Source organism: Hipposideros armiger, unplaced genomic scaffold, assembly GCF_001890085.2.
Source record: "Hipposideros armiger isolate ML-2016 unplaced genomic scaffold, ASM189008v1 scaffold_37, whole genome shotgun sequence".
In the NCBI taxonomy this organism is placed as follows: Eukaryota; Metazoa; Chordata; class Mammalia; order Chiroptera; family Hipposideridae; genus Hipposideros; species Hipposideros armiger.
This window is the reverse complement of record NW_017731387.1, coordinates 4,841,641-4,865,773: the sequence shown is the minus strand read 5'-3', so window position 1 is coordinate 4,865,773 and position 24,133 is coordinate 4,841,641. Positions and strand designations below refer to the sequence as shown.

General features: G+C 60.9%; 1 protein-coding gene and 1 long non-coding RNA gene across 5 annotated transcripts in view; one reads left to right on the top strand and one right to left on the bottom strand.

The window, feature by feature from the left end:
• Nucleotides 1-1,193: 1,193 nt before the first annotated feature.
• LMOD1 (leiomodin 1) overlaps nt 1,194-24,133 on the top strand; it is a 26,787-nt gene continuing 3,847 nt past the window's right edge. Inside the window, exons 1-2 of the mRNA XM_019638002.1 lie at nt 1,194-4,402; nt 23,944-24,129. Coding sequence (XP_019493547.1) covers nt 4,142-4,402; nt 23,944-24,129 — 447 coding nt within the window. The 5' untranslated portion in view covers nt 1,194-4,141. The remainder of the gene's footprint in view (nt 4,403-23,943; nt 24,130-24,133) is intronic.
• On the bottom strand, nt 7,210-23,936 carry LOC109380480 (uncharacterized). Of its 4 annotated transcripts, XR_002123495.1 has the most exons (8): nt 23,094-23,936; nt 19,319-19,479; nt 16,960-17,887; nt 15,340-16,130; nt 13,846-13,924; nt 11,478-11,660; nt 11,051-11,202; nt 7,210-10,753 (listed from the first exon to the last, which is right to left on the bottom strand). It is a non-coding gene; the product is annotated as an uncharacterized LOC109380480 (long non-coding RNA). The 4 variants fall into 4 exon arrangements; XR_002123494.1 differs by lacking the exon at nt 7,210-10,753 and having other exon boundaries at nt 10,766-11,202; XR_002123497.1 differs by lacking the exons at nt 7,210-10,753; nt 23,094-23,936 and adding an exon at nt 19,821-20,289 and having other exon boundaries at nt 10,766-11,202.

Here is a 24,133-nt window from a genome sequence, read left to right as displayed (position 1 = left end):
ATTGGACCCCCAAAGGGGTTGCGACCCACAGGTTGAGAACCACTGCTCTAGAGGTTCCTGGGCCTGGGGGGTGGAGCTCCACGGAGCCACAGGCTTTGGGGGCCTGAAGAGCTCCGCCCCCCAGGCCACAGGCTCCAAAGCCCCCAGTGCCATCTGCTCCGTCGCCGAGAAACTCCGGTTGGCATGGACAAGGAAGCCTCGTCCCACGGCCAGCCCTTGGGTTTGGGGTTCCAGCCTGTGACTGGGGCCTGTTCGGTGGGCAGAGGGGTTCTAGCCTGGCCGGGGTCGGGGCGGGGAGGCAACCTCTCATCTCCTCTGCCCTGTGTCCCTCCCGCTGCTGTCCTTTCAGGAAGACGGTCGTCTGGCTGTGCCCGGTCTCAGAGCTCGCGCCCCGTTTCTGCTCATGCCAGGAGGCCAAGCCGGCGGCTGCTTCCAGAGACAAAGCCGGCTGCTCTAGAGAACCTTCCAGCTCCCCCGAGAGAGAACCGCTGAGATGACACGCCGAGCGCCGTGCTGTGCGCTCAGCACGCCTTGCCTCACAGAGGGTGTTTTGTAAGCCCGGGACCCTGTGAAGAGGCCCTTCCTCGAGGGAGGCACTCGCAGTATCCTCACTTGCCGTTTCCTAAGGCCCCGAGAGGTTAAATAACGTACCCAAGGTCACACATCTCAGATTTGAGCCCATGTCATTTGACTCCAGAGCCTGTGGCCTTATCTGCCATCCTATACTGCCACCCTATATTCCTCAAAATGTGACTTTTCTGGGGTCACTTGGCCCCACTGAGAGCCAGCCTAAACACTAGTTACACTGGTCCTGGTTCCCTGCTCCCCACACACAGGCCGTGTGTTCGGCTAGAGCGTGGGGTCTCTCTCCCCTTTCTCTCCCATCACCCCCTACACAGCAGCACTTGTTTTCCTCGGGGGAAGAGGCCGTGCCAGCATCCCCTGACACCCAAGATGAACTTGTTTCAGGTGGAAGTGGATCCTGGCCTTGGATAACCGTTGCCCCTACAGAGTGGGGGGCGGGGGCTGTGGCCCCTCATTGCAGGGGCTGGGGGAGGCTGCCCTCCTGGGCTCTGGGTCCCCCAATCCTCCAGCCACAGCTGTGATGCCTTTCAAGAGAAAACTTAGAGAGTCTGTGAGTCGCGGGGAGCCCTGGGGGCTCGGGGGGAGCGAAAGGCTTCAGGCTGGGTCAGGTCAGAAGGGCCCGCTGTTTGGAGGACCTGAGGCAGAGGAGGCACTGGGGTCACGTGCACAAGCCTTTGGTTAGGCGGCCGTGGTCCTGACTTTACGTCTGGGAGCTGTGCGTTTATTTTTTGAGTGTGTCCCTAGAGCAGAGACTTGCGAGCCTAGAAGAGAAGGGAAACCAGGACGTGCGGGGGCTGGAGGTGGGTGTTTGTGAAAAGGGTCGGGCCCACTTCAGGACGAGTGAACACCCTGGGCAAAAGGCCGGAGGACGAAGGGTCCCTGGAAAGGAGCTGCTCTCAGCCGACCGGGGGTGGAGGGCGGCTGAGGTGCTTCCAGAGCCAGGAGTCCTGGAAGATGACGCCTCTTCCAGCATTCTCCTTCCGGGCGAGAGTGAGCGTGAGGAGTGACTGTCCTGGGGAGGGGCTGGAGCGGGGGTTGGGGTACAGGAGCGCCCTGCCCCCCAGCATGTCTGAGCCCGCTCCAGCCAGCTCAGCCCTCTGGGACACCCCTTGAGCCCCCCCCACACACACACAGAACTCAGGGGTCTTGCGCTGAGCTCCAAACAGTTGCTTCTCCTGCTCTAGCTCTGATTTGCCTTACAGTGTAGTCATTTCTCACCCCATTAAGTCAGGCACTTAAAAGACAATAATCACGTTATAATTATTTCTGTGCCTTTCTCCCTGTCGTGCTTGGCAGGGTGCTGGATATACACCGCAGTACCTGAATAAATGCACGAGCAAATGAATGAATGAGAACGTGTGTGTGTGTGTGTGTGTGTGTGAGTGTGTGTGTGGTGAGGGTGGTTACTGCTGAAGGATAGAAAGCTGGGATTGGAAGGAAAGAAACCAGGACGAGAGAGTCAATAGACACAGTTAGAATAACTGCTAATAATCATTGAGAGTTTACCTGTATCAGGTATGTCAACTAAGTGTTTCATGTGTATGTGTTTGAATTTAATGTTCACACAATAATGTGCAGGGTTGGTACAACTGCTGCCCCTGTTTTACATACGAGGAAGCTGCGTCTCAGAGAAGAAGGCAGCTGGCCCAGAGTCGCGTGGCCGGTAAGTAGCAAACCAGGACCCGACACGGTGTGCTGGGCAGCAGAGCCCACGCAGTTTTTGTCGTGGCAAAACTGGTCTCAGGGCTACACACACTCAGGCGTCCCGCATTGTAGCCTGATGTGTGTGCTCACTGCGTAGCGTTCATCTGAAGCCTGGCTTCCGTCCAGCACCCATCGATGGCCGTCCCCGTCCCCCCAAGCCCCGGCCCCACAGCCACCAGTCTGTGCTCTGTGTCCGCGAGCTGCTTGGTTTGCTTTTAGATTCCACACAGAAGTGGGATCACACGGTGTTCGTCCCCATGAGAGCCCAGGCCTCACGGAGAACCCACCCTGCTCTGCAGCCTCCCGGAGCCTCGTAATCATCTGCTGAGGCACTTGGTAGACTTTTCATTTTTAGCGACTTACTTGCAGTCCGTGGCCGAGGATCCTCACTGTTAGCGTGGGCTCCAGGCCCAAGGGGCCGCCCTATGTTCTATCTTTAGTTGTGTCCCCTGCTCTCAGAACAGGGCCTGCCACCTCTTAGCAGTGACGACCCCGAGACCCTGGGGCCCTCCTCCCACGCTCCTCTCAGGCCTGCCGGCCTCACTTCTGCTCACCGGTCCCATCGGTCAGCAGCGTCCCCTCCTCATCCCTAATCTGAAGCTGGACAACTGGGCGTGAAACGTAGGGCCGGGTTTTGTCCCAGACGATCCCTGAGCTCGGCAAATGCTGATCAAGTGACTGTCTCTGGCTTAGGATGGAAAGACGCCAGGAAAGATCGAAGCATCAAGCCCGATGGGTTACACCAGGGCTTCTAGAAGCGAGTTGGTGGCGGGAGGGAGGGGCAGGAGATTGAATGTCTCTGTGACTTGTGCACGGCAGCGTGCCGGATGAGCCCTGGAGCCCTTTTATGAAACATGCCAGCCCAGCTGCAACAGGACCTCTCCTAACAGCCCCGAGTTGTGTTTCCCTGAAGACACAGGGAAGCGTGCTCTGGACGGAGATGTGGGTGGCCGCCTGCCCCGTGGCTCCCCAAGGAGGTCTGCCCACAGATGCCCAGAAGCAGCAGAGCACCAAGGGAGGTGCCAGCCTCGTCCAGAGCCTGGGTGCTTCGTGGGCAGTGACGGCCCTTTAGGGGCTTCCTGACTCCACAGGCCGCGCTGTCTTCCCCAAACATTCTGCCAGTTTGCAGCACGAGGACTTCTTTCAGCTGAAGAAGTGGCCAGGGCAGGCGGAGGCCCCTTGTGTGGGCACCCAGGCTAGTGCTGGCTGCAGAGAGCGAGGGCGGGGACGGTCAGGAGCCCGAGTGGGGAGTGTTCCTGGGGCTGTAAACGACCCGGAGCCCCCCCCCACACACACACACACACAGCCGAAGACAGGAGAGGGGAGTGGGTGGGCCACTCACTGACCACAGGGCGCCCAGACGGCCACCCGCCCCACACGAGAAGTCGAATGTGCGCTTGAAGGGCACGAACCGCCACGGCCGTCCTTGCCCTCCCGGCTCTCCCGAGCTGGGACCTGCGTCTGCCAGCCTCTGCATTTTTGTATCTTTTTCTCATGGCGTGGCCCCCTTGTCTTTAAAAGGCTAAATGCTCTGTACTAAATTTGGTCACACAGCGCTCCAAGATTCTCTGGAATGTCCTCAAGTTTCAAACCGCTCTGACGGTGAGGCCGGCCCGCCCCCGCTGGGGGATTGGCCTCTCCTTTCAGGGCCGGGCAGTCTCCCGGTCTTATTGGCCGCTGGCTAGACCAGCCAGGTCCATAGCCCTGGGCTTGGGGAGGCTGCCGCTGGCTCCCAGTTAGCAGCAGTCCAGCACCTGTGGCACGGCCGTCCAGTCTCTGGGGTCTGCGCCCAAGCCCACTGTGCCCCGTCCAGATCAGCTGGCCCCCCTGGACTGCCGCAGCCCCTGCCAAGATGTCCAAGGTAGCTAAGTACCGCCGGCAGGTGAGTGAGGACCCCGACATCGACAGCCTGCTGTCCACCCTGTCTCCCGAGGAGATGGAGGAGCTGGAGAAGGAGCTGGACGTGGTGGACCCTGATGGCAGCATCCCGGTGGGGCTGCGGCAGAAGAACCAGACGGAGAGGCCGTGCACGGGCGCCTACAGCCGGGAAGCCATGCTCAACTTCTGCGAAAAGGAGACCAAGAAGCTTATTCAGAGGGAGCTGTCCGTGGACGTGAGTGAGCCCAGTGTGAGAGGCGGGTAGGCGGGAGGGCTGGAGACCCTGTGCGCGGCTGGGGCTTCGGGCCCTAGAGGAAAAGCGCACGGCCCAGAATCCCGGCTTCAGAGCCCGTCTCGCGCCCTGAACGGCAGGCAGCGGGCAGCCCTGCGCCTAGGTCCCCGTACAGAGCAGGGGTGTGCTGCGCTGGCGGACGCGAATGCCCGCGGCGTCAGACCAGGAGCTGGGGGGTGTCCTGGAGCGGCACCCCGGCCCCGGCACCTGTGGGTTTTCCTTCACACTCATCCCATCCACTTGTGAGCGGGGTGGAACGATAGAACGATGCTTGCAGCCTCCTGCCAGCCAAGAAGAGAAAGCTAAACCCTCCTCTTGGAGAACGGCTCATTTTTAAGCTCTCTGGCCCTGGGGGCTGCTCACAGCATATGGACCGTTTGAGGAGGCTTGGGCAGGTGGGCTGGGGGCTCCCCACAGCAGTGGGGCCGGGGGGCCTGCGCAGCGTGTGGCTTCAGCAGCATTGCCGGGAAGGGGTGGGGTGGGGGGTGCACTTGCTGGAGGAGCCTCATGAGGGAGCATCTCCCCCCTCCTCCTCTGGTCAGTCGGCAGGGGCCCAGATGGGCCCGGGAGATAGTTCCCAGCAGCGTTTTGCCCCCTCCCTCTCCAGGGACAGAGGCGGGGCAAGCGGGGCTGTTCTAGAAACTTCTGCCCAAGCAGAACCTGCTTTCTGTCGTCTGGGGTCGGTGTGGAGGCTTCTCTTCCTCGCTGTGAGTTCCTGTGTGGGCTTTCTTGGGATAAAGCGACTCGCTCCACCTGGGAGCGACTCAGGTCCCCTCGTCCCCTTGTCCGTGGGGAACGCCGCGGAGCAGGAAGGCAGCTGAGCGCCCGCGGGCGTCGCTCCCTGGTTCCCGTCACTTGTGAGTTCTTGCAAGAAAACGTTTGGTCTCCTCAGTTCCCGTCCTGTGCTTTATTCCGGTGGAGCTGACGCTCAGGGCTTCAGATGACAAGATCATTGTCACCGAGGAAACGGGAGGGCAGTGCTGTCATCTGGAACTTCTGTGACACGTCTGTCGGACACTTGTCACAGAGCACGTTTGTGGACGCAGCCTTGGCTCCTTGGTGTGGGGAGGCGGGGGAGGGGACGAGGGAGACGGACGTAGAGGACCTGGGGTCTGTGTCCATCCCTCTGCCCGGGCCCCAGAGGCTCCGAACTCATTATTCTTGGGCAGGCCGTCCGCCTCCGATGGTGGTGAACACAGACGGGCATATTTGAGGAAGAAATAAGCGTGGGGCCCTCCTGTGAGCACCCGGTGCCTCAGCATGGGAAACAATTGTAGGGCAAGAAAGGTTTCCTCGGGGAACCCCCACTTGGACCCCAAAGTGTCACCCTGCAGCTTGCCCCTCCCCCCAGTCCCCAGGTTCTGTGCCCATGACTGCCGTGTGCCCAGTGGCTCCTGGTACCCAGAAAGATACTCCTGAGGCTGCAAATGCTCGACACTCTAATCCCAAAGCAAGAGCGTGTGAGCGGAGTCCAGTGTGCCTGGAATTTCATCCTCACAAGCCTTGTCCCTCAGCCAGTCCTGACGGGCAGGCCCCGCCTCCACCCGCCTCCCTCACCCCTGCCAGGTGCACACTTGTTTCTGCAGGCAGAGCCCAGGGAAGTGTGTGCATGGACGCCCACACGGGCACATCCTGGCCATTTTTCCCTCAGGGGTGGGCTGTCCTCAGCTGGCGGGGGCTGATGTTGGCAGTGTGGCTGACCGGAGTGCGAGGCACAGCCAGGGCCACGGCAAGGTCCTCTCTGTAAACGGGGAGTGAACCCTCAAAAGTGGCTTCCTTACAGCGTTAGCAAGATGGTGGGTGTGGGGCTGACAAGGCAGGCTTAAGTGCCAGCGTCTGCTACAGGCTGTGCGACTGAGCAGCTCGCTGCTGACCTGAGCCGGCTCGCTTTCCTCAGTGACAAAGCACCAGACAATCCTAGGATTGTCGTGAAAACTAAGCGAGAAGAGCGCTAGGCACTCGGCACAGGCTCGGCATGCAACCAGCGCTCCGTAATGGCAGCTGTGAAATTACTCACTCATGGAGGCGAGACCCAGAGGCGGGGGACGCGAGCAGAGGCTGTCCCAGGGTTCGGTCGTGGGGGAGTGAGCAGCAGACCTGGGCTCTGGGGGTGGGGCGATGGGCCCCGCCGACGAAGCAGCAGGTGGGGCGGCGCCGGTGGCCTGGACACCGTGTCTTGAGCAGAAGGCCGTCTCCCCTGCCGCGAGGAAGTGGGCAAGGTGACCACTCGCTGGGAGCCTGCTGTAGATAACAAGCAAATCGCCTTCTGTGAAAGCCTCACAGCTCTCGGGAAGCATGTGGCTTTCTCCCCATGATACAGATCAGGACACTGAGGCTCACATGACGGCCCCAAGGTCACTCAGCGATTAGGAGCCTGCCTGGCTTTGAGGACCGTGCCTCCTGCTGTCTGCCTGGCACCAGGGTACAGAAGGGGACTAGTGCCAGAGCCTGTGCTGAGCTTATCATCCAGTTAGGGTCCCAGGACACGCCTGCTGCAGCACCAGACACGCTCCGCACTCAGGTGTTGTGGTCGGAGCTGTGGCTGTGACACAGGCTGGCCTGGCAGGATGCACGTCCCAGTGCCCGTGACCAGGGACGGACCTGTTAAAAGCAGGACGCACATCCTGCCTGTGTCTCGTGTGCCTAGGAATCCTGGTTAGGTCCTCGTAGGTGGGACGGTGGTGTCGTGGATACGCTGAGTCGAGGATGCTTATCTTTTAGATGAGGACACCGAGCTGTTGTGGGAAACACTTAGCGAATTAAGGAATCCTGTAAAATAATGCGGCCGCGGGGAGTGCTGAGCTGAGACTGTACTGCTTGGGAACATTGGAGCTGGGTGATGAGGCCTCGGGGGGTTCGTTACATCGTCTCCCTACTTTCGTGTGCCTGTTTGAAATTTTCCAGACTAATTCTTAAGAAATAGACAGAAACCAAGCGTGGAAGGGGGCCCAGTTATTGTCTTAAGCTCTGGGTCTTCCTGGGGAGGGGAGCCCCAGGATTCAGACTGGCTGCCGTGTGGGTGGTGCGACCTCTGTCCTGAGCGCGCCCCCCTCCAGCCCACCCCGTGCTGTCCTCAGGTCTCAGGCGCCACTTCCTCCAGGTGGGTCAAGCCCCGCTGACACCAGGCGTTGTGCCGACCTATCCTGATGTCACCTTGCTGTCACATCAGTTTTCTGTCTCTTCCTCTGCAGTGAATGGATGTTAGCAGGGGGATCAGGGTGAGGCCTTGGGGGGCAGAGCTGAGCCCCGGCTGTCCTCCGTCCCTCCTTTTAAAGGGGAAGGTCCCTCAGCAGGGTCCTTCCCTACAGGTACAGGACCGAGCCCCTGGGCAGGTGTGCAGCCTGCTGCAGTGAAACCCTGTCCTGGGCTCCGATTTCAGGAACTGGATCCCAACAGGTCGGCTCATGTGTCCTCTTTCTTTCCCGAGTGGGAAAGAAAACCTCCAGCCTGCCTCCCAGGCTCCCCGCTGGCGTTCCCAGGGGCGCAGGATTAGCACCTGCGTCAGCCAGGAGCTGGGCAGCTGAGCTGGGGGTGGGGGAGCTCTTTCGGGTTCTCCCCCGGGGTAAACTCGAGAAGCTAAGCAGAAGCACCCCCACTGGCCCAGCCTCCTGACCTTCCCCGCCCCCCACTGGCTCACAGGCCTCAGCACCTCCTCCCCGACCTGTCTCAGGTCAGGAGCAGTGTCCACGTATCTCTGCAGGAGTGGGGGGTGCTGGGAAGGCCCAGGCTGCTGCAGAGCCCTCAGACCGCCCTTTGCAGAAGGCTGGGTCATATCGGGGTCCCTAGGCAGCATGGCCCTCAGCCCTCACGTAAGGGGACTAACTAACCCCAATGGGTACTCACCCAAAATAGCCCCGGGGGCCGGGTGGGGAGCCAGAATAGATGATGGTGAGCAGGAGAGGGCACCCAGCCAGCGCTAGACAAGTGTGGACGCCTCCCTGGAACATGAGCACAGCCTCTGTACAGAGCTGGAAAGCAGCTGGCCGTTCCTGGGACCAGGTGGGGGAGTCCACGGGAGCGTGTTATTATTGTTGTCTTTGCTCGTGGGTTATATTTCCTTCTGCACATATGGACGACTTAATGTGCTGGAGTTTGAGGCATCGTGCCTGCCTGTCCCCAGCGCTGCCCCTTCTCAGGACGGTGGTATGAGAGCTGGCTGGCTGGGCTGGTAGGACGGAAGCAGGACAGATGGACCGGACCAAGGAGGACTGGAGATGGCTCAGCAGTGAGGGGCGGGTCTGAGTCCCATTGACTGGGGAGGTTGCTACCAGCGTCTTGGGCTGGGACCTTCGGAGCGTCTGAGCAGACGCCAGGGGGACAGAGCCGTCATCTGGCCTGTCTGCCCAGCCTCAGCCGCCTGGTGTGGCAGTGCCTATGTCAGCACCCCACCACCGAGCCGAGTGCAAGCTGGCTGAGGTGCTGGGAGCATGGGAGACAGAGGTCAGGTGCCGTCCTCAGCCATGTGAAGCCTACATGCGTGTGCGCGCACACGGTAACGGACAAAGCACGGGGTGGGGCCGGAAGAGAAGCTCGTACTCAGAGGCCTGTCCGGTGGGTAAACGGAAGGGCCCCGGCCACGGCACACAGGCCTCTGCCGGCCGGGCTGCCTTCCTGGGTGAGTGAGTGGGCAGCCCGGGGCCAGGGCTGCCTCTACCTCTGCCCCAACCTGGGCCAGTGGACACGAGTAAGTGGTTCAGACAAGAGGCCAAGGATGGTTTGAGGAGAAGTGGTCAGACTCAGGAAGCTCTTGGGGCAGCACAGATGGACTGGCTGGCATCCTGGGGGAAAAGACGGTGGGGTGACCAGCCCCGCCTGAGCCCTTTGGGTGAATCTGATGCCACTAACTAAGCTAGGAGAACTGCAGGACAGGGTGGCTCTGAGGAGCTCGACTTGTGATCTGGACAAGCTCAGCTCCTGTAGTCGGTAGGCCTCAAGGAGGAAGTGTGGGGTCGGCATGGGGTGGACCCGTGGGGGGCTCAGTGGGGGGGGAAAGTGGTTTTTTTAATTGGGGAACATCTGTGTATAGATGACGTTTAAAGCTCTGAGCCTGAAAGAGGCCACTGAGGGGGGCTGTGGGCAAGAAGGGCAGAGGGCCAAGGACCAGGGGGCCTCCATGGCGCCACACGGGGCACTGGGAGGGGAGGCTGAGAGGTCGGGAAGCCGAGTGGCTCCCCAAAAGCCAGTGAGAAAGGGGCTGAACGAACGGGAGGGTACCCGCCGTCACCATGTTCGTTCTGCTGAGAGGTTAACAAGATGGGAACAGAATCAACCGTAGCAACTGGAAGGACAGGGGCCCTGGGGTGGGGGAGCGTGCGTTCACTGGTGGAGGGCGAGTGATGTGGGCCACATGCCCGCACGGGGCGCCCACCAGCCTCTGTCTGCATTTTGTTCATGGGAAGCAGAGTTGGGTTGGAAGCTGGCGCCAAGGGTGGATTCCTCTAAGAGGACTCACAGCGTGTTCAGATGTCGACCGGGCTGGTGCAGTAGACAAGGGACCCTGATGACACTGGGGAGGGAGGCAGGAGGGGCGGGAAGGCACGGGACTCAAGGCCTGGCCTCGCGCCTGCAGCCACCTCTCGTGTTGGGAAGGAGGACAGCGGACACGGGCAGGGTCGCAGTCAGGGTGACACACAGAGGATGAGGTTGGTCTCTGAGGTGCTGCCGTGTGCTGCTCTGGGAAGATGACACCAGGAGCGGTATACAGGCTGGACTGAAGGGGGGGGGGGCGGACTCAGGAGGCCGTGACAATAGTCACAGGCGCTGCCTGGCCAGGGAGAGAAAACACGACAGCCCTCCCAGAGACGAAATCCCACACGTGAACAGTCAGCACACAACAGCCAGCTGCCAGGGCTGCTTAAAAACCCCGTAGATTTTCACCCCCAGTGCACTGATCTGCTGTCCCCAAGGCCACCTGTGCCCAAGGGGGAGGGGGCACACAGGTCCTTTCCCAGCACACCGCTGGCAGCTGCTGTGCTCCGACAAGTACTGGGTTTGCAAGGCCAGCTGGACCACCCGCTGGGTGGCCTCAGACAGCATCTAATGTTTACAAGCTTTGCTTTTGTTTTCATTCTTTAGTGTCTTCCTGTCTGTATCGCATGTTTACTTGATAATGGATTTTTTTTCACACACGTTTTTGTTGAAATATAAATTACATACGAAAAGAAAACAAAATGCAAATGTAGAGTTCCATGGGCTCTCACGCAGTGAACAAGAAGCAGGAGTTGTGGGCGCTGCCCCCAGCTTCCTCTCATCGCCGTTCCCCCTCCCGTCCCCCAGGACACGGGTCAGCCTGGCCTGTTGGTAAACACAGGACCACACAGCGCGTGTTCCTTGGCCTGTGAGTCAGCCCTGGACACCGCCCTGAGCTTGCTCCCCCGGCCTCCGCCCCGCCACCACCTCGAGCTGCGGCGCTGACCTTGTCACTCCTTACTCCTCTGCTGTCCTCAGCCTCTCCTAAGCTTTCAAGGCTACACAGTGTTCCGCAGGCCAAGTGTGCCGTGATTTATTTATCCATTTCATGGCTAATGTGGACATGGGGTTGTTCCCGGTTTGGGGTTCTTCTAAACAATGCCGCTGGGAACGTTTCTGTACCTTTTCGGGTGTGCTTGTGATGCCATTTTGGAGTGGAATTCTGGGTCCTAGAACATGCACAGTGACCTTTGAAGTTCTCCGCCTGTAAACGGAGGTGCTGCTGCCTGGTTTGGAGTCTCCGTGAGGATGGAGCACAAAAGCTGGAAGAAGGCCTAGAGCAGTGTTTTGCAAACAGTAGGCTTTTAATGTGAGTGACTGCCACCATCATCCTTCCTGATGACGTACGTCTATGTCTGAGAGCCATCGTGTCCTCGGAACACGTCCTGCCTTCTGCCCCCCTGAACCCCACCCGCTTCCATCCAGACTTGCACACTTGATGCAAACCCAGGCCAGACTCCCCTGCCCAGACCTCTCTAACTTTCCCAAAGGTGGCGGCTTAAAGGCGTCCCCCGCTCCCCGGCCCCCTCGCACCCTCTGGCTTACTTACCCCCAGTATGGGCACACTCCTCAACTTCCACGCCCTTCTGGCTTTACTTGTCCTGTTTAGCTCAGACCTTGCTGGGGTTGTTCCCAACATTATCCTCATGCTCAGGCTCGGTCCCCGCCCTTTCTGCCCCCAGCCTGGGTGAGACTGACCACGTGGCACGTGGCCCCATGCTGCGGGTCAGACCTGCGGAAAGCACCACGCCACACACATCGGCGCTGCGACGGGCGAAACCCCGGGACCTTCCCAGGCTGCCTGGAAGCCCCCTATGCCCTTCTTACCTCTTTATCTCAAACACTAGCCTTTTTCTCTACACCCGCCTGTCCCACCATCTCTCTTTTCACCTCAGCGGATGACCTAGTGTCATATTTCCCTGAGAAACTTGAAGCCTTCAGGTGAGAACACCTTCAAATTCCTCTTCTGCTATGAAAACATGAGCTGCCAGAGATGCAGGTTCTGCCCCTCCCCCCTCCTCTCACCAGGGGGAGCCCTCCTGTCCCTTGGTTGGTCTCCGAGGACCTCCTTTTTGCTTCCTGCAGGGGACACTTTTGGTCTTACCCTGTTTGTTCACTTGGTGGCATGTGACCACTCTCTCAGTCTGAAAGCACCCGGTTCCCTTGGCGCCAGGACACCACACGCGCCTGGTTCCCTTGCTGTCTCTCCAGCTGTTTCTGCCTGGTCTCCGCTCACAGCAGCCCTTCCTTGAATGCCTACAGGCTGTTCTCAGAACTGTGGCTCCCCTTGCAGTCTGCACGGGCACCTCATCCAACCCCACGGCCCAGCCGCTGCCCACGCGCTCGTGCGCTATCTCTGCCCCAGATCTCTATTTTGAGTTCTAGATCATTCGCTGGCCTCTTGGGCTCCTCAAGTGTCTCCGATTCAACTGGTCTAAAAATAAATTAGTCATCATCACCCCAGCCCACCCTCAGCCCGCTTTCCCTGCTGCGTCCGCTCTCCGCTGTGGTGCAGAGTCAGGGGGACGCCCGCCTAGGTGTAACCCTAGGTGTAACTCATGGCTCCTCTGGCCCTGAGCCCCTCCCAGTCCTCCTAGTGTCTCCGTGACAGACTCTGGCTGATTCTACCCATGATCTCCCTGTTCTCCTGTCACCGTCACGCGTCAGCCAGGAGAACACAACGGTCCCACTGCCCCCCACCCCCCACCACTCCTCTGGCCCCCTTGCCCTGCGGCCTCCAGCAGCTGCCAGCGTCTGATCACACAGCGAAGGCAGGATGTTGGCAGCCTCCTGCCTAAAAGCTCTCGGGAGCTCAGCAGAGCTCCCACGATCAAGTCCAGGCTCCTCAGCACGGCCTGGAAGGCCCGTGGCCATCCAACACCTCCTGCTCTGTCTAGCTACTAGCGCCCTCCTGCTCAGCTTCCGCCCTTTGCTCCGTCCTGCCTGGGCATGGGCCCTGCAGGTGCCGCCCTGAGCTTGCTGCCTCGGCCTCTGCCCTGCCACCAGCTCGAGCTGCAGCGCTGACCTCGCCACTCCTTACTCCCCTCTCAAGGCTCAGCTCAGGTGGCAGCTCTCTGCTTCCCTGACCCCTCCACCCGTGCTCACAAACACCGTCCGCCCCTTCTGTCCCTGTTTGTGCCGCGTGGCATTGTCTGTCTCTGCGCTTTCCCTGGCTCCTGAAGGCAGGCCCGACTCGGTCATCCCGTCCCTGCGAGCCGGCTCGTTAAATGTCTGTTGCTGAGTGAGCGAGGGGTGAACAGTTTGCAAACGCCGTTCCTGTCATAGTTGGTGGGACCTACACATGCTGTAAATGCATCTGTCCTCTTCTGAGACTACCTGAAAGTGACCTGGGGTCCAAATCCTCAAACGAAGGGCCTGCTAGCAGTGACGCCTTTTTTTTTTCCAGTTTCTGTAAACAACCGACCGAATCAGTGCAGAGGCTGACCCTCTGGGGTCCCGTTGTTGGACTGGTCGCTGCCATGTGTCCCTTCCGTCTGCTCTGGGCAGAACTAGCCTCCAGGACTCATTACTAATGCTCCACGTTTTCCTCCCCCTTTGCTCCCTTTCCCCAGCTCTCTAGGGATCTGGGGTTACAGGCTGACATTTCCAGCATGACCCCCTCAGGTCTGCCTGTGATCTCTGGGGCCACAGATCCACCCTAAAAGGGTATTAATAATTTGCTCTGTACACAGCCAGCTGAGCCTTCAGTTCCCAGCCTCTGGGTTCTTCCCTAAAATGTCTGGACTTTAGCAGCTGTGCCTCCAGGTCCAGAAAAAGCAACGCAGCCCCTGCAGGGACTTGCTGTGAGCAGAGTCTCCTTCGCGCCCCACGCAGGTGGCCCTGTTTGGGGGTGCCCGTGTATGGACGTGTGCGTGCAATGACCCAGAGGCTCTGTGGCCACGCAGACACAGACTTACCTGACTAAAGCCAGACTTGTGGGCACTGAGCCGGGATCGGGTCCTCGTCACAAACTGCCAGCTTTCCTCAGCCAGGGTTCTGCAGGAGAATTAAGCCCCGTAGGAAGTTAGTTTAGTGACTATTTCCTCAACTCGCCACAGATGCTGACTAGCAGGTCCCATTCTAGGCACACAGGAAAGAAATTAATTCATGACATACAATGGGTGCCCAGGCGCCAAGGGCCCCATGCTCCTCCTGGAATGTCACGTGACACGGGCTGGTTTCCCAGGATGGGTCACCTGGCCCCTCTAGGGCCAGCACGTCTTCCACCTGCCACTTAGTGGTGGCCTGCCCGTCCCTGGTCCTTCACGGCACTGAAAACATACTGTAATTGCTAAATCACCAGGAAAATGTCCAGTAATGAGCCCAGCGCACGGAAGACAAGCATCGCAGTGGCCAAGGACCTTTCAGGTTGGGGAGACTTTGTTTACTTCCAGTCCCTGCAATCCTTGCCTGAAAGGCAGGATTTGGGGGGATGGGGTACACAGAGCACAGAGGTGTTACAGCTAGCTGTGCTTCCTTCGGAAAATAACTTGTAATTATCATGTAACGAGGCTCGTTGTAGACAGTATACAGGCACAGGAACAAGAGAAAATAGCCAGTAATTCTTTGGCTTATTAGCTAAAGATAGTAGCTACTGTCAAACTGCCGAGGGTATGGTTCTGTGTGCACTTTCCTCTCATAGTTGAGGTCGTGTCGTGCACACACACTCGCATACACGTTGTTTCCGGCTGTTTTTCTTGCATTTGATCATTCCCCGTGTCACCGAAGTCTCCCCAAACCTCCTTTTCAGCGGCTGGTATCCCAGCCCAGCACGTGGCGGGCCCAGCCATCTGCCTGTATTTGGACATTTGCACGGTTCCTGATAAGCAGACTTTCCAGGCAGACCCGCGGAGCACAGGCTCCTACCGTGGCTTTGGCGCCCGTCCCTGGAGACATGGAGCCAACCAAACAGTGACAAATAGAACCCTTAGCACAGTGTTCCCCCAGCGGAGACCTAGGCCGGGCAGGGAAACACACGTCCAAGAGGAAAGAGGAGGTTCACAGGGCACTGGGGGGACCGATGGCCTCGCAGGACAGACGCCCCAGAGCCCAGGAAGTGGGAGGCCACCTGTGGGAATCGTTTAGAGGGCCAAGGCCCGTGCTGGAGTGTCTGCCGAGCCAGGCCGGCCTCCACCTCCGTCTCCCTGAGACCCGGGAGTGTGTCTGTCTGTGTAGACCAGAGCCGAGCCTGGCTCCCTTGCCTCAGGAGGAAACACTTGTTGCCATTCAACAAGAGAATCAGCCTCCAGCCTTGGAAAAGTCCAGGTGCGGGGAGGATGTGAAGCCCGGGAGGTCGGCTCGTCCACCCTGCTGCTCCCTGGCCGGCCCACGTCACAGCAGTCATGAGGCAAAGCAGCACTCCCTCCCACGGGAAGTGACGACGGGCGCCTCCCCCAGCAGCCGGCACTCACCGGCACCGAGGCCTCCGGGCACCGCGCTCTGCCTTCTGGGCGTCCACATGTGACCCCGGTGTGGCGGCGCCGTGGGCTTCTCCTGCGGCCCCTGCGCTCCCTGCTCGGCTGCCGGCCTGGACCCCTGTGGGAGCGCACGCTCGGCCCCACCTCAGCCCCACCCTCCGCAAATGCCTGAGACAGTGCTTCCCGAAACGCCGATCCGATCGATGGCCAAGTCTCTGGTTAAGAGCTTGTGCCGGCTCCATGGCCCTTGGCTGGCGAGAAATCTGCAGGCTCTGGCCCCAGGGCACAGCTCGCTGTCACCGCTCACAGAGACGGTCCCGCCACCCCGTCCAGGGTGTGCTGCTCCGGGAAGTCACTGCTCCCATCTTGCTCCCTCTCACCTGTCCCCTGTGCCCGTGATCCCAGTCTGCCCAGAACGTTCTGGGTCCGGGGTCACTGTCCGTCTCAGCCTCGGATGATGGCAGCTGTGCCTTGCAGATCTTTATGCCCCGGAAGGGCAGTGTGGGGACACACCACTGAGCACCCACTGCGCTGCCTGCCTGTCCCTTCTCTCGATCCGATGACGACCTCCTCCAGCCTCTGGGGGAGGGACTGTGGCGAGGAGAGGGGTCGTGGGTTTCAAGGCCACCTCCGCCCTTGCTGAGTCCTTTTGGAGGTTTTCACCTCAGTAAAGTGACGCCCCTCGAGCCACCGTTCCCCAGGCTCCAGGAGGGTTGGGGGACAGCAGAGCAGGACGCTGAGTCTTTAAGCCCCATGACACTTGGGAGGTGACTATGGTCATTGCACTGCAGGGAAAGAAAGAGAAGTCGAGATTTAGGGGAAGAGAGGCAGCAAACATGGAAGCCAGTGCATGAAACAGGGGTGTCCGATGGCCTCTACGCCGTCAGGACCCCGAGAACACACGGCGGGAGCTGCGAGCGGGAGGAGGTAGAGTAAAGCTTCAGAGGTTGCCTTCTTCTGCATCGGTCATGTGGGCACAGGAGACGAGGGGAGGGAACAAAACGGGAAAGGTGACTTCCTGGACACGTCACACCGGGACCGTCAGGAAGGTTGGGTGATGGAGTGAGGGGCTCGGCCTCACAGGTGAGGTCCCCAGGCCTTGGAGAGGCCGCCAGAGCCACTCACGCAGGAGACACAGGTGCCCGGTTCTGTGTGGCCCAGGGGCGGCACCAGAGCCAGAGGGCTTCCTGAGTCTGCTTTTTAGAAAAAGGTGTGGCTTCCTCAGGAAGGACTGAGCTCCCTGTCACTGGACGTATTCAAGCACAGCCCACTTGGTCGGTTCACTGGAGGTGGGACAGAAGTATTTTCATAGTTTCTCAGAAAATATTTACTTATTCCATGCAAAGCACGATGCAGCCTGGGGCCGGGGACAGAAGTAAAGGAACCCCTGCCCTCAGGTCACTCGCCATCCAGTCCAGGGGTAGCGACCGAGCCGTGACAAGTGACAAGTGGGGGAGCTGTGCCTGTGCAGGGGCGCAAGGAGGGCTGAGCCCAGGGCCGGGCCAGGAAACGGGGTGACAGCTGTTAATGTTTAGGTAGGAGAACGCGACACAGCTGTCTTTTCAAAGCTTGTCTTTTGGAGCTACACACAGAAATGTTTATTTGAAATCATACCTGTCGTGGCTTCAAAATCACCCGAGGCTGGGACAGGCGTGGGTGGGCGCATGGATGGCAAACGCGGCCAGGCCTCGGTAAGTGGAAGCTGGGCGGCGGGCGCCCCGAGGTCTGTGTACAGTCGAAGTCCCCCCAACAGCCAGGTGGAGAAGGAGGGACGTCCTGGTGTCAGGAGCAGCACACTGAAGTCGGGAGACGCACGTGCGTGCTTCACTCTGGCCGGAGTCAAGTGTGGAGGAGGTGGCAGGCACAGGCCGGCCGCAGGGCTGTGTGCCAAGCTCCCAGGTCTGGATGCCACGTGGCAGCATGGCAGCCACCGAACACGTGCGTTTTAGGAAGAGTTCGGTGTCTGAGAAGTAAGACAGGCGCCGGAGCTGGTGCCCCAAGCACGGCAGACTGAGGGATGGCCAGGAGCTGACGGAGGTCTAACAGGATGGCGGGGTGAAGGGTGCCCCACCCCGGCCATCTGGCACCCAGTGTTCCCGTCAGGCCCAGGAGCAGCTGTGAAAGATCAGGACCCAGGGTCGCGTTAGGTGTGGGGCCCCCGTCCAGGAGTTCGGAGGACGTTGGATGGCGAGGGCACAGCGGTCAGCCGTGTACCCGGCCCTGTGAGCACGTGGCCTGTGGGCGGCTGAGGTCGCAGCCCGGGCCCCCAGTCCTGACTCGGCCATTGCAGCCTGTTTACTGCGGGCAGGAAGGTGGCTGTGTGGCTTCTGCTGCAGCCCCGGTGGGCAGTAGGACCCAGCACTCAGATGGCTCACTTCTAAGTGGCCCTTTTGGTGCTCTCCGGCTGGCTGGGTTCGTGTCAGTGCTGGGAGGATGCGAAGAGCAGAGGCCTGGGAGCCGTGAGGAGGAAGGGAGAGCAGTGGGGGTCGGGGGTGACGGCGGGCGGGCAGCTAGGGACTCCCCATGAGTGGTTTGGTCGTACCTGGGAGGGGGTAGCAGAGACGGTCAGCTGTGAGTGGAGCTGGGCAGGGAGACAGCTGCAGACCAGGGGACCCCGTCCATAGGGCAGCTGCCTACCGGAAGCGGCCTGCCCACCCGCAGCCACCGTGACCTGTAGTCACACTCATCAGAGCCGGTGAAGGGTGATCCCCAAGTGCCAAAGGGCAAACGCTGGCGCCCCAGCATCCAGCGTCACTCAGGAGGCCCTGGGGGCCCCACACCCAGGAGGGGAGCAGCACTGAGCAGATCTGAGATCCAGGGTTGGGCCTCCCTGGGGGTGTGGTCACAGAGGGGTCATTTGCAAGAATGTGACTGACACTGGATCGGGGGTTAGCGATGAGGGCAGCTGGTGCGGACGAGGCAGAGTCTGGGTGTCATCCCAGCAGAGCCGAGCAGGGCACGGCCGGGGACTTAAGGCGGGGACGCGACACGCCCACAGAGTGCCCCTCACAGCAACCAGAGGTGGGCGAGGCCGGGTCCCTCCAGGATGAGCGGGGCCAGGAGAGGCGGTCCTTGTGGGGTGGAACAACATTCGGCCTTAAAAGGGAGGGTCTGAATTTAAACTTTCTGAGGTGTCCACATGTAGCAGGTGACACTCTCCATTTAGCACGACTTATGTCTTACTCTCGCCCACACGGCGTGACCTGGACAAGAGCTGGGTTGTTGGGGACCCTCCTTGTCCCGAGAGGAGCAACTAAAGGACCCAGCTAATGGGTGATAGTTCTGGGGTCAGCTGCTCAGCCTGCTTTGCTGAAACAAACCTGACGTCTTGCAGCCATCAAAGCTTGGGGGGAGAGTGGCTGCCGGAGCCCCACGCCACCCGGCCCAGGGGCTGGCTCCCCCTTGTTTACTGTGTTCCTTCCAGCTCTGGGCATCCTCAAGGCTGCAGGCCTCCGTCCCACGGACCCCAGGGAGTGTAACACACAGAGGGTGCCCGCGTTCACACCGGCGTTGGGCCGGAAGGGAGGGGACAGGGAGCTGGGAGAGTCAGCACAGGGGGCACAGATCCGACAGGGCCCGTGCAGCCTGGGCCCTGAGGAGGCCGGTCCCAGGCGTGGCCTCCTCGGGGGAGGGTGTGGGGAGGTGGGCTTGTTGTTCCCGGGCTGGGGGGCTCTCCCAGGAGCCCTGCCTTACACCTCCCACCCCTTGCTGGGCCCCTGGCTCCGCCCACGCTGGGCCTCCCTACAGCCCTACTCACTGAGCCCCCCGCTGGCCTAAGTGGTACTGGGGTGAAGGGTTGGGGGTGTGGCTCTGGGGGCCGGCGGTCAGGACGAAGGTCCCGGGCCTGCCAAGCTACGGCCAGGCTGGCCGCTAGCCCACCCACCAGCACTTGAGCCTCTGACAGTGGGGAGTGGGGTGACAGCACCCTTTTGCCTCCCACGTCCACCTCAAATGACACAGCTTTGTCACTCACTCATCTGCGCTCGGCTCCTTACTCTGCAGACTTTCTGATCTGCGTCATTCCACACCAATGTTTGGCTTCACTCGCCCACCTGTTCCCTCGGTGGCTCTGTCAGGCACGTCCACTGCGCCAGGCACCGTGCTGTCTGCTGGGCCACGCTTCGTGCCATGGTCCTGTGGGGAGACGGACAAGGGGACCGACAGTGATAGGGGCCACCCAGCCCCCAGCGCCTCCCCCTCCAGCATCAGCTCAAGTGTCTGCCGGACAGACGGACGGAGCCTCCCTCAGGCCCTTCGGGGCTTCCTGGACCCGTGCCCCTCCCCCCCGGGCCAGCTCAGGCTTCGAGCGGCCTCTGTCGGAAACCCACGGGACCCCTCCTGTTGGGCCCCTCCCCTGCCAGGCTTTGGGTTTCTTCTTCCTCGTTAGTCCACAGGCCCTTCTCGTTAAGAGTCTCATTGCCAGGCACTGTGGGCGAGCTAACGTGGGGAAGACACACGGTGGGGGACCTGGATACCTGTCCCCAGGCCACCCCTGCCTGGTCACACAGGGGTGGGGTTGGGGGAGATTCCCAAAGCAACCTGCCCCTCCCGGCTTCTGGCCCTCCAGGCAGGTGTCCAGGGTTTGGGACGTGGCCATTTCACTTCTCATGGAACAGAGCACAGTGTATAGTTCCGCCGACCACTGGTGAAGTGTGAGACCGTGCTGCGCAGGCGGGCAGCGGCCTGGAGCAGGAGGGGACAGGCCTGCCACCTGCCCTCACGGAGGCCCGGCTCATGGCAGCTCGTCTCCTGTCCAAGCCCTTCTCGGCATCGGGCCTGGCTCTTCCACGTACGACCCAGTGAGCAGCTCGACTGGTCGGCGCCGTTCTGCGTATCACAGACCAGGCTGGGAGCGGGGCAGTCACCTGCCCAAGGTCACACGGCTAGTGTGGGGCAGAGCTGCGGTTGTCACCCAGGCAGCTGGCTGCAAAGCCCACGAGCACCCGTGCCACTGCAAACAGAATGGTCTCGGTCGAGCCCAGGCCTCCTGACAGCCCAGAGGGGACCTGGGGCTTTCTAGGGGACAGTATCGGTCACAGGACCTGAGGATTTCTGCCCCACAGGCACTGCTGTCCTCCCCAGGACGCCCAGTGCAGGGCTGCTGCCTCCCCAAAAGCTGAGTCCCCGGATTTCTTGTCAAGAGAACTGACACTCCTTGTCCTTTTGGGGGACAGTAAGACAGCTGCTTTCCCATGGGGCGGGAGGTCCCCCAGCCCTGGGCCTTGCTACCTGTCCCGCCCTGCCCCTCCCACCTGCCCTGTGACAGAGCTGCTCTCCCAGGGACCTTTCCCTGGCCCTGTGGCCAGCCCGTTGCCAGCTTCTCCCTGTCCCCGCGTGCAGACAGATGACCCAGCAGCTGCAGTGCCAGCTATCAGAGGTCACCAGGTGGCTGGGGAGTGTGGCCCTGACCACAGCCCTCGGCTGGGCCGCAGCCATACATCAGGACAGTGCCATCGGACTCTGAGACGTGACGTGGTGGCCGGTGGGGGGCCCTGGTGCGGGACCAGGGACGAGAGGGGGCGAGGGGTTCAAGCCCTGGGAGCCGGTCTGGGGCGGGCCCCGCAGGAAAGTCTTGCTCTTCCCGGGCCCAGGAGGGTCAGCGGCGGCCACAGTCCAGTAATGAGCTTGCGCCACGCACCCTGGGCTGTCACTGTCCTCAGGACTCCATCCGACTGTGAAGTCGGCTGACAGCAGAGTTTGGGACCCCAGAGTCCCTGCTCTCGGTCTGGAGCCTGAGCTGAGCGTTCGGGGTGCCTCCGGAGAAAACCTTCGGGGCCCCAGCAGGCAGCCCTGGGGGACAGCCGGGCTGGGCCCTGAGCCTCCGAGGGGACCACCTGGGCCTCGCTGTGGGGCAAACGCACCGGAATCGGTGACAGTGACATCACTTATCAGTTAGGAGGTGCAGCCGCCGCCAGTCGCCTCTGCCCCCCAGGCAAGCGGCTGGAAAGAGCACTGCCCGGCAGAGGCATCCCGGCCGGCTGGCCTTGGTGCTGCCATCTGAGGGGGGGGCGCGTCTGCAGAGGTCACAGCCCCTGGCAAGGAGAGGACCCGGGGTGGCCAGCGTGGGCTCACAGGGACCGGTGGTCTTGCCCTCCTCAGAAGGGCTCGCTGTCGAGGGCCGTGGGCACAGGCAGGCCACCCTCTCCTCTGCCCCGTCGGCGGTGCAGGAGGTGAAACGCTCTGTCCCATCAGAGTTCCAGCGGAAGTAGCCCAGGAGGCCAGAGGCAGGGCAAGGGCGCTGCCTTCCGCCCATAGGAGCCGACTTAAGACCCTTCGCTTGGGTCCCAGCCCAGTGACAGACACAGAGCCACACCGCGTGGCCATCGGAGAAGGAGCTGCCCTTCCCTCGAGCCATGTCGCAGGTTTAGTTAGTTCTCAACCACCTGTGGCCGGCAGGGGCCATCCTTTCCGCTCCCGCTGCCTGCCGGGAAATCCCAAACCCCTGCGCTCCCCTAACCCTGCCGCTTTCCCCAAGGGGACGTCATCGCTGCTTCCGTCTGTCACGTAGTGGCCCGTGGCCTGAGCTTGGTGGAGGTTCCTCGTCATATCTAACAGGCCGGGAATGACCCGTGGGGGTCACCACCAGCACTCCTAGAAGCAAAGCAGTTGGCCCCACTGGCCGAGGACGGGCTCCTTCTCCTTTTAAGGCAACGTCTGAGCTCTGGGCGGGAAGCCAGCCCGGCCCGCTCATTCCTGGCTGTTTGGAGGAAAACTATGATTAATCCGTCCCCCCCACACACCCCCGCCTGTTTCTCATTAGGTTCTTTTTAAAGGGTTGGCACATCTCCCCAAGAACAGACACGTGGCGGATACCCCAGGGTCGGGAAGGACCCTGAGAGCCGGACAAGGGGCGACAGCAGGAGAGAGTGAAAGCGCTGGAAACTGCGTCGGTGGGGGCAGGGGTCCTGGTTGGGAGCCTGGGTGGAGGAGGGCAGGAGGCTGGTGTGCGGGGTGCTGGGGACCGGGGGCACACGGGCGGGCACCCAGGGGGAGGCCGGGCGGGCAGAAGGACCTCTAATGGGGAAGGTCAGTGGAGGTCACACTGACTCAGGTCTGAAGCCCCCCTTCTCCTGGACTTGCTGCGTGAAAGGGGTTCAGTTTTCATCTCTCTGGGTCCCCAGTTTCCTCAGCGGGGCCTGTGAGCAGCCGGACAGCGCCCCTGGGCTCTGAGAAGTCCTGCAGTGTGCACGTTTGGGAACCGGGAGGCAGGAGGGCAGCAGTCTTCCTCTGGGGGGTGCTGCTGAACTTGGGGTTGGGGGAGGGCGGGCAGGCAGGTCACAGGCGTGTTGTGCAGGGGACCCAGCGGGTCCCTTCGTGCCTCCTGCTGCACACTCTCTCTTCGTCTGTCTTTGAAATCGAGGTTCAGCTAAGTCACCGCCTCTTGTGGAGCCAGTGGGGGGCGAGGGGGGGCGGTGTGTCCCTGTCCCTGTGCACAGCCCCAGGGAGCCCGGGCCCTGGAGCAGGAGAAGGGGGGGCGCATTCCAAGGGCCTGTCTCACCAGGCCGCCTGTGGTGACTCCAGCAGAGCGGCCAAGGACTTTTGCTGCTAAATAACCCAGGCTGGTCCCCAGGGCCGTGTGTTTGTACTCAGGTACAAACCGTTTCCATAGCGCCCAGCAGCACCCCGTCCTCTCTGGGAGGGCTCTGGGCCCAAGGCCGGGATGGAGCCCCCCCCCCCACACACACACACACACACTCTGGGAAGAGGAGGCCGTTCTAACTAGCAGGCCAGCATCTTCTCTTACAAACCTTCAGGGAAGGACATGCCGCCCGGAGGTCCCGGTGGCCCTGGGGTGTGTTCCCGGTGTGTCTGTGGTCACGGTGAGTCACAGGGCCGCTGACCGGACGGGCCCCAGAGCTCCTCACAGACAGGTCTGGTCCTCAGCACAGATTCTCCTGAAAAACAAGAGAAACACTGTGGGTTTGCCGAAAGCTACACATATCCAGTGTGAAGGTGTGTCCTCACGCCTCCTTATTTCAAGGAGACGATGACAGTAGACTGTATAAACGCCCTTAACTGGTAAAATTAAACGTCACCAGCCCCGTCTTGGTCCCTCCAACCTTTTTCCCCTGTGAACAGGGATTGGCTATAGAATCGCAGGGTCTGAGAACCACTAGCCCAAGCTTGGGGCGCAGGCGGGATAGGGTGCTGCCCGCCGGTGAGGCACTGGGGGGGGGGCGGCAAAAAGCTCAGTGACCACGACTGGTATTGTCATGGACATTGCAGGACATCGAATTTAATGCAAAAAAGCCAGGATGAACACGAATTCAAAAACTGTAAATAAAGACGGGATCGGAATTGGTGATTTGCCTTTTCCCCATGTTCCTTCTAAACCACAGGCCAGAAAAGGGCGGCGCCAGCCGGCCGAGGCCCCGGGAGGAGGCCGCCTCCCCAGGTGCCCGCCTGGCGTCTCAGGGCTTGCAGCTTCGGGTCTGATCTCGGCCTGTTCTCTGCAGCCCGAGCCCCCGTCCCTCTGTGGCGTCCTCAGTGCATGGAGGCCCCAGGCCGTTCAGTGAGGGGTCCCCACATGCCCCCAGCCTCATGCCGCTCCCTCTCCAGCCAGCTCCTCACGTTCGCTTTTCTTTTCTGAATTCTTAGGAAAGCAAGCAAGCGGAGACCAAGACAGATGCCAAGAACGGAGAGGAAAGGGGCAGAGATGCCAGCAAGAAAGCCCTGGGCCCCAGGCAGGACTCAGACCCGGGGAGGGAGCCAAGGAGGGGGGTGTTGAAGAAAAGCTTCTCTAGGGACAAAGATGACGCTGGGGCCAAAGGCACAGAGCAGCCCAAGG